At 41.2% G+C, this 13,974-nt stretch overlaps 3 protein-coding genes across 14 annotated transcripts in view; 2 read left to right on the top strand and 1 right to left on the bottom strand.

Annotated features, from left to right (window-relative positions):
• Nucleotides 1-41, bottom strand: part of LOC144020208 (B-cell receptor CD22-like) — a 14,899-nt gene extending 14,858 nt beyond the window's left edge. The window contains exon 1 of the mRNA XM_077523441.1: nt 13-41. The gene's annotated coding sequence lies outside the window, so the exon portion shown is untranslated. The remainder of the gene's footprint in view (nt 1-12) is intronic.
• Nucleotides 1-8,243, top strand: part of LOC144020210 (rho GTPase-activating protein 19-like) — a 19,926-nt gene extending 11,683 nt beyond the window's left edge. For 5 of the 12 annotated variants that reach the window (XM_077523445.1, XM_077523446.1, XM_077523448.1 and 2 more), the window contains 11 exons: nt 850-1,115; nt 1,395-1,475; nt 2,625-2,834; nt 3,013-3,239; nt 4,893-4,979; nt 5,631-5,696; nt 6,164-6,376; nt 7,228-7,323; nt 7,656-7,733; nt 7,919-8,020; nt 8,097-8,243. In XM_077523445.1, coding sequence (XP_077379571.1) covers nt 850-1,115; nt 1,395-1,475; nt 2,625-2,834; nt 3,013-3,239; nt 4,893-4,979; nt 5,631-5,696; nt 6,164-6,376; nt 7,228-7,323; nt 7,656-7,733; nt 7,919-8,020; nt 8,097-8,153 — 1,483 coding nt within the window. In that variant the 3' untranslated portion in view covers nt 8,154-8,243. The other 7 variants (XM_077523456.1, XM_077523453.1, XM_077523455.1 and 4 more) reach the window with 7 other exon arrangements.
• Nucleotides 8,244-9,495: 1,252 nt separating this feature from the next.
• slit1b (slit homolog 1b (Drosophila)) overlaps nt 9,496-13,974 on the top strand; it is a 38,626-nt gene continuing 34,147 nt past the window's right edge. The window contains exons 1-3 of the mRNA XM_077523439.1: nt 9,496-9,634; nt 10,242-11,130; nt 12,989-13,458. Coding sequence (XP_077379565.1) covers nt 13,247-13,458 — 212 coding nt within the window. The 5' untranslated portion in view covers nt 9,496-9,634; nt 10,242-11,130; nt 12,989-13,246. The remainder of the gene's footprint in view (nt 9,635-10,241; nt 11,131-12,988; nt 13,459-13,974) is intronic.

The raw sequence follows: 13,974 nt of genomic DNA on the forward strand, positions 1-13,974 counted from the left end.
GTTCTCACGTACCATTGCTGTGTAACGGCGACGGAGGATCCCACTTTATAAGCGGAACGCGGAACCTTCGAGCAGTAAAAGCGGATACCCGAACGACTGTCACTACCACTGTTCGTTAGCCGTTAGGCTAACAACATTAGCAAAAATCAAACGGGAGACCATTTGCCATTCGTCGCTTTTCGGACTTCTACGCATTGTACTTTCATTTTATTTGAGCAACACATTGCCAAGCGAGTCCGACGTGACGTCACATCCGGTATTATATTGACAGCCACTATTTTACCTTTAGGGGTTACTTGTAAAAAATGTAGCAAATTTGGCAAATTAAAGATGGCGAATTGTGGAAATAATCCAAATGGTAACCTTCTCATGGGGAATTAACTGGGACTTGAGGGTAAATTAAATCGATATTTCATCACGTTTTGAAATCGAAATAATCTTCACAAATCAAATTACAACTGTTGACTGTTTTACGCCCACTTTTTTTTTTTTTTTGTCTAAAAGCATCCTGAGATTGTTTTCTTTTGCTGGTTACATCTGCCATGAACTTATTAGCATAAGAGTCCCACCATATAAAATTTATGTAACTTCTCATTGGCAAATCTAAAATGAATTTTAGTAGACACGGGTCAAATTTGACCGGCAACAGCTTCAGTCGCAAACTTGGTAGCGTCCACACAAAAGAATGACGTTTTGAAAACATTTTCACTTGTGTATTTTGGGTAACTTTATGAAAGGTAACCACATTTCAGGTTGAAAGAATGACAATCATGTTATTGCTGTCAAATGTCATAACAGGTCAAATAGATTTGACGCAACACCGGTGTGTGATGTCCTCACTTGAAAAAGCAGGCCCACCAACATGGCGGTCCACCCGGACGTGTTGTCGGGAACGTCCCGCGCCGCCGCCAACACCCGCCCGCCCGTCGTCTTCAACCCGGACTTCTTTGTGGAGAAGCTGCGCCACGAGAACGCCGACGCCTTCCTGGAGCTCGTGTTGAGCAACATCACTCGCCTGATCGACCTTCCCGGCGCCGAGTTCTCTCAGCTCCTCGGCGAGGAGGGCCCCAAGACCCCCGGATTCTTCCGCTCGCTGAACTTCCTCAAACGCAAAGGTTGGATGCAAGCCGTCTGTTTTAGGGTGTGCGTACGTAATACAATAGTGAGGTTTGATGCAAATTAGCACCTACAGGATGTATTGTAGAATAAACACATGAAGATGTAAATGAGACTTAAGTCAAATAAGGAAGTGTATAAAGTGGTACGAAGAATCAAGTAAGACTCGGGAGGGTGTGCGTGAAGGAGTGAATAGGATGTAGAATGGCACAGTTGTAGTGTGCAAAATAAAATGGAATGTTTTGTGCTATTTGTGAGTGACTTTGTTGTTGTCTCAGAAAAAGGTGCCGTGTTTAGGACTGCGCTGTCAGAGAGCGGTGTGGCTCACATTTACCGGCTCATTGAATACCTCAGTAAAAGTAAGTTCACGTTCACGTTTTTTTTTTTTCCATATATCTTCTGTGCTACATTAACTTCTCATTTTGTTTCGCTCTTTTTTTTTTAATTTTTTTTAATTTTTTTATTTGTATCATTTCACTTTACATTGTTTCACTCTAATACTTCAAAATTTTAATCATTTTTTTAATATAGGCACTATTTTACTGCTTTATTTAGTCGTGTTATTCTTGGTCCTGGTTTTATTTCTTTATTTATTCTACTCAATGTTTTACAAGTCATCCATTATTGTTTTATTTTTTGGTCTGAATTATTTCCAAAATAATGGCCTAGGTCTTTTTTTCAGCCTTTTCCGAAAACACAGAAAATGGAAATAAATACTGATGATATTCTATTTCTTAAAGAGATATTTTACTTATTTAGCCATTTTTGGCAGTCAAACATTAAAATTTTGCCGATAATAAATTTGATATTTTCATTATTTTTCATGTACAGTTAGTACCTTTAAAAACACATTTTGCAACTTGCTGTCGACTGGAAATGACATCACAAGGGCTCAGGTAACCAATCACAGCTCAGCTTGTCAATGTCACATGACCAAACCGAGAAAACAGGCGAGCTGTGATTGGTGACCTGAGCCCTTGTGATGTCATTTCCAGTCGACAGCAAGTTGCAAAATGTGTTTTTCAAGATATTAATTGTACATGACAAATAATGGAAATATCAAATTAATTATAGACAAAATATTAACTTTTTATTGCGATAATGGGCTAAATAAGTGAAGTATCCCTTTTAATAATTTCATTTCAGGGGTGGACAGGAGGGTGACTATTTATTCGCAAGCTTACGTTCCACTTTAGCAACACTGTTCCGCTCCGCTAAATGTAATTCTATGCCCTACTTTATTTTATTTACTAATTGTTTTTCTAATCTATGGTAGATTCTATTTTCTTCGACTAAATGTTATTCGAGATCCTGATTTATTCCACTATTTGGTTTCACATTCTTCCACTCTATCCAGTGTTATTTGAGGTCCAGTACTTTATTCTACTCACCAAATCTGACTTTGTTCCCATATTTCTTCATAACCTTCCCATGGCCCCATTTACATAACTCGCTTTTCACTCTCCTCAGAGTAAGTCTCACGTTGCCCTCCTCTATGCCCGGCCCAGATCTGCACGTGGAGGGCCTGTTCCGTGTTCCGGGCAACAGCGTGCGACAGCAGGCCCTGAAGGAGCTTCTGGCTAGCGGCGCCGACGTAGACTTGCAGTCCGGGGACTTCCATCCCAATGACGCCGCCACGCTGCTCAAGACCTTCCTGGGGGAGTTGCCCGAGCCCCTGCTCACGCACAGACACTTCCACGTCCATCTCAAGATTGCCGGTAGAGAACTTCAGCACTTTTCCAGGCGGACACTAAATTTGAAGTTTGATCTAGGTGTGCCCCGGTCCAATATCGGCAAAAAAAAAAAAAAACATAGGAGTGTTCATATGTATGAAATGTTTGCAAGGTTGTTAGAATGATTCCCCCGCACAGACCAGACACCCTTTTGTCCTTCCAGACATGACGTTGCTGGACGAGCACGGCGGCAAGACGTCGGCGCCCAACAGGGAGCGTCAGACGGAGGCCCTGCAGCTCCTCTTCCTCCTGCTGCCCCCCGCCAACCGCTCGCTGCTCAAGCTGCTGCTGGACCTCCTCTACCACACCGCCAAGCGGCAGGACGCCAACAAGATGTCCGCCTCCAACCTGGCGCTCATGTTCTCCCCGCACGTCTTCTGGCCGCGACACGTAAGGCGCCTGCTTACGGAAAATCCTCGTCGTTAAAAAGTAGGAAATGTTCGACAGGGATTAACGGGAATTGATGGGAATAAACCAGGAATAGTCATCGAGACTAAAACAACCAGATTACAATGTATTTATTTATTTATGTAATTTATTTATTTATATGCTTTGTTGATATAATTTGGGTAAAATATTTGACAGTGACAAGCACGCATCTACAAATAACACTTAAGTTTGCCAAGATTGATGTGTTCAAAACGTATGAATACGTTTTTCAATACTTTATCCTGCAGCCCAAAAACTTTTTTCTTTTTCTTTTTTTTTTTAAATAATGCTTGAGCATACAGAAGGGTTTGATACAGCTTCTGACATGAAAAGGTCGCTTAAAGCAATGGTAGTTATTACAAAAAGAGGCCAGTAGGTGGCAGTAGAGTATAAGAGATCAGCCATGGCCACGTTGCAACAAGCTCTTCTCTTTTTTTTTTTTTCCCAGTGTTTTCAACAGGTTTGTGAATAATGATGAAACTTAGCTAAATTCTAATGCTAATTGCTGCAAAAAACGGATACGGATACAAATATACATTTCTTTCCCGATGAAAGAAGAGACTCTTATCTTACTTTTGGTAGGTACCATGTTTTTATAGCAATAGAACACAATATTCTGTGGGGCTTGCAAAATCGGTCAAAATCCAGTAAAACAGCCGGGAGTGAACGGTGTTGCGAAATGTGAAAATGGCTGCCAGTCAATGAGTTAACGCTATTCTCACTTAAAGTGGAAGTCAACCTTAAACATTTCTTGACAATAATGTTATATGTGACCTCACTATAGTCTAAATATGACATTCTGATTTAATATTGCATTTGTGGAATATGAGTTATGAATCAAAATCCAGCTGTTTTTATCCATCTTTGAGCGCCAATACTGTTTTGAGTTATACCAGTCCTGTGGAGTTGTGACTCAAACAAATAACAGACTTTATGATGAGCAGATTGACAGTTAATCATTTTCCAGTCAATATTGCCTAAAAAGTTGGTTAGTCATTAAAAAAAAAAGTAATAATAAATAAATAAAAAGGGGGAGTGAAACTACAAAACTGTGGTCTTGAATGAGAAGCAGTCAAAAAATTTTGTGCTGGTGCACCAAAGAGAAAGAGTTAAATAAATAATAATAATAATAATAATAATAATAATAAATAGTTAGCCTAGAGCCCTGGTTAAGGCTGCATGATTATGGCGAAACTGATAATCATGATTATTATTTTCTTTTATCAATATCATAATCATCAGTCAATTATTAATCACAATTATTCATCAAGTTAGGGAAAGCATCTGTCTGTATTTTTTTTTTTTTTTTTTTTACAAACAATTGAACACAGCATAAAATTTAAAAGAAATTGATTACTATTTTAGAATAAATGATAAATTGTTGGGGGAAAAAAAAAGTAATTTACTCAAGAATTATGATCATATATAAAAGTCAAAAGATACAAAGACATATTTTCCTTCCATCCAGCTGACCAAGAGGCTTAGGTCTGAAACTAAAAACTTAACCGCCCCGATCCAGATCACAATCTTAGAAGAAAGAACTGAATTTGTGTGTTTTCTTCTTCTTCTTCTTTCATGTCTGGTGTTTGTGCACGTTTTTGTGTACCGCTGCAGATGACGGCCAACGACCTGAAAGACCACCTGAAGACGCTCAACAACAGCATGGCCTTCCTCATCAGACATTCACAGAAACTCTTCAGGGTGACCAACATGATTGCACACAAGCAAAAACATACCCCTCACCCCCCCCCAAAAAAAAAAAAAAATGTTGCACAGTTGGGGATTTTTGTCTGATTTTGTGATGAACAGTTTTAGCTTTTGGTGTTTACATCAAATGTACCTGACTGTAACAACGGCGCCACTTTTGACCATTATTTAATGAAATTATATACATTGCGGATAATGTTTTTTTTGTTTTGTTTTTTTTGTTTGTTTTTTTGTATTTTGTGCCAGATTACACCAGTTCTCAATGTTTAGGCAAGGCAGCAATTTCATGTGCTAGTCCTAATTTCTGAAAGAAGAGTTTAATGGCTCATTAGCGTACATTCCAATGGAGCAAATTTTGGTTTTAAAACTCATTCACTGCCAAGACATTTTAGAAAATTTCAAAATGTTCAATAACATTATATTATGTTAAATAATTACGTGTGTGTGTATATAAACCGGATCTATCAAATGACAGAACAGACTCGCTCCGTTCTGCCTTGTCCCGTTCTTTTATAACTGACATCATCTACCGGTGGATGTGCATCAGTAAAGTGAATGAGTTTTAAGGAGTTTCTGCTGACTGTAAAAAGATGAGACATAAAACCTAAGGTTAAAAAAATAAATAAATCTTGTGTTGTGTGTCAGGCGCCAGTGTACCTGCGAGAACACGCCAGAGCACACTTCATGAAGACGACCACCGTGCGGAGCAAGGTCAGCCAAAAAGCCTACCTAATTTGTGTTGATTAATATTGTCTATGAAAGCCACAAAAATTCCTAGTTATTCCTTATTTCTATTAATGACATGCAGCAAGTATGCTGTAACTCGTTATTTGCTGGACGTCTCACCTACGGTAGGCGCTATATGCAAAGCAGTAAAAGTGTTTTTGGTGCTATCTTGTGGCATTTTGTTACAGTAGTTTGTGTCTGGGGCTTTTTTTTTTTTTTTTCCCCCTGATGGCTCTTTAATATTATGTTGTGCGAGGAAATAGTATTTGTGTAAACTTATGTAAAATGTATTCTCTAGGCAATTACAAACACTTCAGGGCAGCGAGGGGTTAAAAATCACTCGCTAATTTTTGCTACTCATTTTTGTGTAATGTATCCATAAGATACCATCATAAATGCATAATAATAAAAGAGGTAATGTTTTTTCAGACACTGATGTTTTTTTCTTTTAGGACGACCTGGACCTGTTGTCACTGAGCGGCTCAATCGGCCGACAGGTGGCTTCGCCCCTGAAGAGGCGGGCGATTCCGATCGGGGTTGGGGTTGCCCCGGATCAGTGCCCGTCACCCGCTCAGCAGTACACGGAGGAGGCGCTGAAGGACCTCTTCAGGCATGTGCACCATAACATGCCCGACTCGGCTAAGAAGAAGAAGCTGGTCCGACAGGTTGGCTGAACAAGATGATGATGTTGTTGTTGTTGTTGTTGTTGTTGTTGTAGTAATGCTGAAGCATTCCCACATATGTTATCATGATTTTTATTCTCTACACTTTTTTGCCGCGTAACAACTCCCACATAATACTTCCAATGTACACTCTTCAAATTTCAACTAGCTTAAAAAATTTACACGTATGATTCCACATTACTTACGGTATTTGTACAATTTAACGTTTAATATCAACTTTTCCCCATTCATTTTCAATGGGACAGACATTGAACTTTTTCTAAGTATCACTTTCCACGCCAACTTCCATACATACAACTTATCATCATTACCAGGTGTCTGATGCTGCTCGGTGGCACGGTTGGTAAAGCGCATTGTCCCATAACCAGGAGGTTTTAATTTCATAATTTATCTCTCAATTTACTTCGTAAGCATTCCACATGCATTCAAATCTTAGCATTCAGCTTTCAGCATTCCCACGCAATTTCTCCAGAAATTGCACTTACTCTAGTTGTCATTACTATCACTGTAGCTCCTGTACATTCACCTGTTTGCAGACAAAAAAAAAAATCTTTAAAAATGGCTTTTTAATTTGGCGCGGTCAGCCAACTTAAAAAAGTATGAAGATTTGTTTTTGTTTCTTTGGGTTAAAAAGAAAAAAACCCGCACCTCCAATGCAGTTCAATGGTCATTTAGTTTTGTGCCATTTTTGCTATTCGTGGGCAAGCCTAACTTGGCAGCCAGATTGATAATTGTGATTTACTCAAGGGCGTTCTCTATAATATCAATCTGGGATTGCATTCTGTAGTTATTATTAGTATAGATATATCGATACTTGTGTGCCGTGTGTGCAGTTGCTCAAACAAACCGCCGCGGCCGCAGCCACAGGTCAGTACGACGGGCCTAGCAAAAAGCGCCCGCGGTCTCGCTCCTTCGGAGGACTCATCAAGGTAACTCAGTCTTTGATGTTGTTTTTTTAATAAAGATTTTGTAAAGGGAATTCACATATTTGTTTGTCTGAAAATAATTTCTGAAATTACAGATAAAAAAAAAAGACAAAGTTAGCAGACAGTTTTTAGTAAATTAGATTTACACACTTGAACAACACTGAAGATTGTTTTGCAAGTAATCTTTTTGTTTTTTGTAGTTTTTGCACGTTTTTGATAAATTGCTGTAAAGTGCCAATTTTGTCGCTGAGCATTTTTCATTGTGTACTTTTATTTTGTCGGATATCTTATCGTTGTATCGTTTCCACGTGACGCTCTTGTCTTTGTGATTCCAGCGTAAAACTCGAGCCGATCAGCTTACACCGGACGCAGTCGCGCACAAACGCGGCAAAGAGAATGCCGTTATGCAGCAGGTGAGACGCACACAGTGGCAAAGTACTGACGGAGTTAAAAGAACACACATTCATTCCTTTTGGGATTATTTATTTACTGTGGTTTTTAGCAACACAGAATCGTAAAACATCAACAGCATGCATCTGGCATGGACACAATCATTCGATCACACTGTCGAAAACGCCACGTGTCTGCATGTGTGTAGGCGAAAAGTCCTCTGCATGCCGGCAGGTACTGCAGGGCGGGGCTGGTGTTGAAAAACCCCGACTTTGACGTTCACAGCGACAAAGCTGCCAAGGTGTCCAAGGTAGTACGTGCACTAGAACAAAAAAAACAAACACGACACACTTGCCACCTCCAATATATGTCCCATGTTTTATCAGGACACGCCCTCGCCCATGGCCAGATTTTTCTCTCCGTCTCAGGAGATGTCGCTGTAGACGCCCCGCCGCCGCTGCTGGCCTCCTGGTTTCCATGGCGACGGCTTCATGCTGCAGCTCCACTGCTGTGACTTTTTCAAATTATTGATCCGTCTTGCTACTGCACTGTTGTTTACGCATACTGGACACTTCATTAGGTACGCCAGTGCATGCTAATCAGGTGTGCCTCGTGGAACATCCGCTGAGTGTTTTTGACCGACATCAGCAACCACGCTTATTTTAGCCTTTAAAAATATTTTTTTAACACTTTGTGGTACTTTGGGATTTAAAGTGGCCCGTTTCAGGAGAAGCCATGATATATATATATTTTTTAAATATTTTAATTTGTTTTTAAAACAAAAAAAAGGGGGGGGGGGTTATTGCGACTGTACAAGAAGCAATGATCACTATAAAGCTTCGATGTTCTGTTCATAAACTACAGTACTCTACTAGCATAAAGTTAGTGATGACTGCTTAATAGCTTCTTGTAGCATTTGTAAGCGGTACCGTTTATAATCGACAACTACGGAACAAGAAGGGAGGACAGATCGGTGCGGCACATTTCCGGACGGACTGCTTATAAACCACCGTCACGCTACAGGGAGCATTCATAAGCGATAGGCTACTGTTTGTAAAGAACTACCGCTGAACACAAGCTAGCTTAGCCTAAACCAGCTGTTAGGTTTAGAGAATTTTGAACAGCCTGACGTAAACTGTTCTGCATGTAAACAACTACAACCATACAGAAAGATATGACTGGTAAGGTGCTTAACCTTTGCTGGCTGTGATGTTTATAAGCGATCACTACTGGAAGAGCTGAACCAACAGTTAGCATGTAGCGTTTTAAATTTTGGAAGCAACCGCTACTGTACATAAAGTGATAACCACTTGCTAGCTGACCATTCGTTTAAAAAAAACAAAAAAAAAAACACTACCAAACAGGTAGTGAATTATGACGAGCTAGCTTAGCCTTCATACTGTACTGTTGTTTATAATTGACCACTTCTGTACACGTGATGACAGGCAAGCTTCGCTAGCATTCATAAACTGTACTGATTATACATCATCTAGTGTAGCCTTCGCGGACTGTGCTGTTTATTAATAACCACTACCGTACAGAAAATAACCGCTACTGTATATCCTTGCCTACATTTTATCGTTAGCAACAGGCAGCTACTGTATGTCCACTTTAACCCAGTTTGCGAGGAACCTGTGTACTGTTTACAATTACTGTTACTGGTTTTATTTTGTTCTGGTTTTTTTTCTACGTTTGGTCAGTTAAAGGAAGAAAAAAAGGATGTTTGAGTGAGCAAAGAGGCAGACATCTTGTTTTTGTTGTTTTGTACGTGTAAAATGGAAGAAGTGAGGATGTTGTTTAGGCAGGAAAGGGGGCAGACGCCATCAGTCAGTCGATGAAGACGTGAGCCTGTGATTGGGCGGCTTTGTGCTTCCCGACCCCCGACGGAGTGAAATGACATTGGCGGCCGCCATTTCTGGTTGAGGCGCGTATGAAAAGCCATCTGAGCGTTTATTCGATATCCTGCGAGTGCCCTGAATTATTAGACTATTACATTTGAAGAGACGTGTGTTTACTAGCGCTATTAGTGAAAGTACTCAATGTTTTTACTAGTAGCGTATAATATTTTTCTCAAGTGTTGTCGTAATAGCCCGCAGTTGTCAATTAGTGCAGAGTTTTCAGCGCACTAGTAGGATATTGGTCAATTTTTGAACGGCTTGCTAGGAGGCGGTGCTTCTTGTGGGTTCAGGAAAGTTGTACGCAGGTTGTGTTAATGTGTATGTTGAACGTGTAAAAGACTAATTGGGCGATATTTATAGGCCTACATTAAATTAATATTTACATGTGACTTTTTTTTTTTTTCTAAGCAAATGTGAAATGTTTATGTTTACGACAATGTCCACCTGATGAGCCGTCGAGAGAATGTTCCTCTTAGGTCAAATGTTTGATTGTTTTATTATTATTTTTTGTTTTTTTCTCCACTGGCCAACGTCCACTTAACATATTAAAAAATTTCAACAAAACGCTTGTTTTCTGTATTTCGCCACGGAGCTCGTCGCTTTGCAAAGTGCTGGAGTAATGTTCGTTTGTAGTCCACCAGAGGGCGACATGTTACTACAGGACCTGCACTAGCCCTGGCGACGCTGGAATCGCTGGCAACTTCATTAGGTACACAATTGATGAGTATGACCAATATTATAATTATTTTTTCTTGCTGACAGTGATTGAAGAATATATTTTGTTTTTTGTTTTTTTTTCAGCAGATGTACACCTTATTCCATTTTCTTTGGACCCACATAGCGAGCTAGCTATATTGACAGGATTTCAGTGGAGGCTTAAAATTACATCTGTGACATACTGAGTTATTAAAAAATGGCACTTGATGTTTCATGTATACTTAATACAGAATATTAAACGTGCCTTGAAATACCTTGAGGCCAATTTATGTGAGAAAGCTCTGGTGATTGCGCGCTAGCTCGTCCTTTGTGAACTGCTGCTGTTTATAAAGGGGTGAACATACAGGAACGAATTGACTGTTTTGTTTTTGTTGACTATCTTTAAACTATTACAGTGTACTTCAGTACAGAAAGGGAAAACAGCCAGTAGTTTAGCCACCGCCGACTGTATTCAGGGACGGTGCTACTCGGTGGCGCCCCCCGACCCCGTGGAGGACCACAAAAGAAATGTCCAACCTCTCCCTGTGAACAATTTGTATGCTGCCATACAAATGCCATAGGTGTATATTATATTCAAGTATAATAGTGTTTTAGTCATACAAATGCGGAATTAAACTAGTGTATATGTTGCCGTTTTGTTTTTTTTGACAATTGCATGAACATATGCCTATGGCTAACTTATTTCTTTTCTGTTTTCCAGATTTCACTTTTGCTCTGCAGTGTGTGCAGGCAAGATGTACGATCTGTTGTCTATGTACACATGATTACAGCCGTGGCACCACCTGTTGAAACTGATATTCTGAGGGTAAGTAAAGGAGTCCTCCATTTGGGGCGAGGCTCGTGTGGTCCCGTCCCGTGTAGAATGTTATATTTCATAATATTTCTTTTTATGAAGACATCACTTCACATCTGCTGGAATGTTTTTGCTTCGTTTTTTATTGGCTCAATGTGTCTCACACTCAAGAGTTTCACACGGAGGCTTTACACTATTGATGGGCCATAACTGCAAATTGCCATTCTCTTTCAACATATTCTGCAATTAACTGCAATTAAAATTACCAGAAACACCTAAAGTTGGTTTGGAAAACTGTAAAAAAAAAAAAAAAAAAAAAAAAAAGGTCCCTGAAACCAGTTTTACAAATAAAAACGAAACTGAGTAGACAGGAAGTCAGCCATTTTTGTTTCAAGCATCTAATTTGCATTCAAGTTACACCCTGCGGAAAGTTGAGGGAAAAAATAGCCGCTATAACATCAGTTTCGCCAATGGACACGAAATTGGACAGAAATGTTGTCAGGGTTGCCTGTTTGACATCTATTAAACACGACACAAAAAGGAGAGAAGACGCTCAGTTCAGGGCTCACGACGAGAAAAGAGAGGAACTGACTGATACAATTCACTCCTGCACTCTCTGAAGATTCCTCTTCTCACCCTCTCTATTTATTTGGTTTTCAATGCCCCTAGTTACATGGGTGTTCTGACCCTAAAAATGCAAATGAAAGGCATAGTTGGAACACAGTGTACTTGTTTGTTTATGTGTTGTGCACGTGAGTGGAAGATTGCTGAGTCCGTGTGTGGTCAAGTTTGCGCTCATTTCAAAACAGACAACAGGTGGACTTAGGTAAGATGTTCTTGTTCTTGTTGTGCTCTTGAGTCATCTTAATATAGCCAGGCTATGTGAATGTATGTGGGAACAGAGCAAAGCATTCTACATTGCTAGCAGAAGCAGTTCTTCATTGCAGCAAATGTATGATAACTTATTATTTACAATTATTCCTACACGTCTATCAAAAATGATGAGACAGCAAGCGCTCAAGGACCTACGTCCAAACATCAACAGGAGGTCGGCCATTTTCTTTTCTAGTGTCGCTATTTTGCAGTCAGTCACGCTCATTTGAACTTTGACTCCAGTCCAGTCTCAACAATCTACACGGAATTGGGTGTTAATTGTCAAACAAATCAAAACACAAAGAAAACTGGAAGCAGCTATTTCGCACTCCGCCCTGACCCCCGGGAAAGTTTGAAAAAATTTGCCCCTGATGCCAGTTTTACTGATCAGCACAAAAATTGGGTGGACATGTCTTAAAAAAAAAAAAAAAAAAAAAAAATCCTGACACATCCTGACATCTGTTTTACTGATTGACATGAGACTGAGCGGTGACGTCCATCATAACGCGCCGCATGAAAAAGTCTCAAGCACCCTTGGCCCGAAATTGAACAGCAAGTCAGCCATTTTGATCTGAAGCAGCCAATTCCGGCACTTGTACGTTTACAAAGTCTGCACAACGTTTATTTGTGTATCCTTTTTTTTTTTTTTTTTTTTTTGACAAAACTGCGAATTATGGCTATGACAAATTAGGTTAACTGTCCTTATGTGTTCCCCTGAGCTGCTGACTCGGATGCTTTGGCGTAATTACTATTTCCCCCCCCCCCCCCCATCATGTTGACACTTTCTCACCCCCTCCTTCCCTTGGGGGGGGCGAGAGACATACAGTAGAGGAGAGAGAGAGGCTGAATAGAAGGGAGTTCACTCCGGGTGCTCGCTGGGGTGGAGTCTTATTGCTGTTATTTGAAAAAGCTTTTGATGGATGATTGCTCTGTGCGTGTATAGAGAGAGAGAGGGAGTCCCTCACCCCTCCCTCCCTCCCTCCTCTTCCCCCCCTAGTGGCTGGCGTCTGCGCTCACAATGACTCAATGAGAGGAAGCCGAGCAAGGAGGAGGAGGTGGAAGAACAGTCGGCACGGAGCACTCGAACCCAAGCAGACCTCCTCCATCCCCGGCGTCGGCTCCCGGATCCCGGCTGTCCCGCCCCGCCCGACCCGACCCGACCCGACCCGACCTAGCCCCGGGTCCGAGCTCAACTCCTTCCTTGTGTGCGTCCACTTCCCCCCGAGAAGGCAGCGCTCCTGCATCTCTGAGCAGGATGCCCGCTGGGACGAGCGGGACCGCGGGGAGGTCAAGAGGATGCGGGCGCGCGTCCGCGTCCGCGCTGCTCGTGCTGGCCGTGTTGTTGGGGGGCCCAGGTGGCGCGCAGGCCTGCCCGGCTCCCTGCAGCTGCCTGGGGAACACAGTGGACTGCCACGGCCTCGGCATCCACGCCGTGCCCAGAAACATTCCCCGAGGAGCGGAAAGGCTGTGAGTATCACGTTGACGGTGAGAGTGAAAAACAAGTTTGGCGTGCTGGCTATGAATGGTTGGTGTCAAATTCATTTCCTCAGAGGTTTTTAAGTGGAAGATTCTAATGTTCAACAACCTGAAATCGCTACGGATAAAAGCTTATTACTATCTGTAGCAATTGAATGTTTGTGGATGCTGAGCGACATTGCAGCCCTGTGGATAGACTTCACGGGGATTTGCGCAAACGCCTGCTCTAGGAGATTTTGTGTTTTCCTCAATGTTATTAGGAACAGGACTTCTACTTTGGTTGCTCAAAAACACATCCTGGGATGCGAAGGAACTTGCCACGGATGACGCCGATTTTATGCATTTGGGTCGGCTGCCCGATTTAATCGGTACTTTTAAAATTGGCGATAAATCGCCTGATTTTTAAATTTTTTTTTTTTTTTTTTATCAAATCGAGACTTGATAGGAGGGGTGTGAACTGCCTAGTACCTGATAATTCGATTCGTATCACGATTCATAGGTCACGAT

The sequence above is a fragment of the Festucalex cinctus genome, chromosome 6 (assembly GCF_051991245.1).
Source record: "Festucalex cinctus isolate MCC-2025b chromosome 6, RoL_Fcin_1.0, whole genome shotgun sequence".
Taxonomy (NCBI): Eukaryota; Metazoa; Chordata; class Actinopteri; order Syngnathiformes; family Syngnathidae; genus Festucalex; species Festucalex cinctus.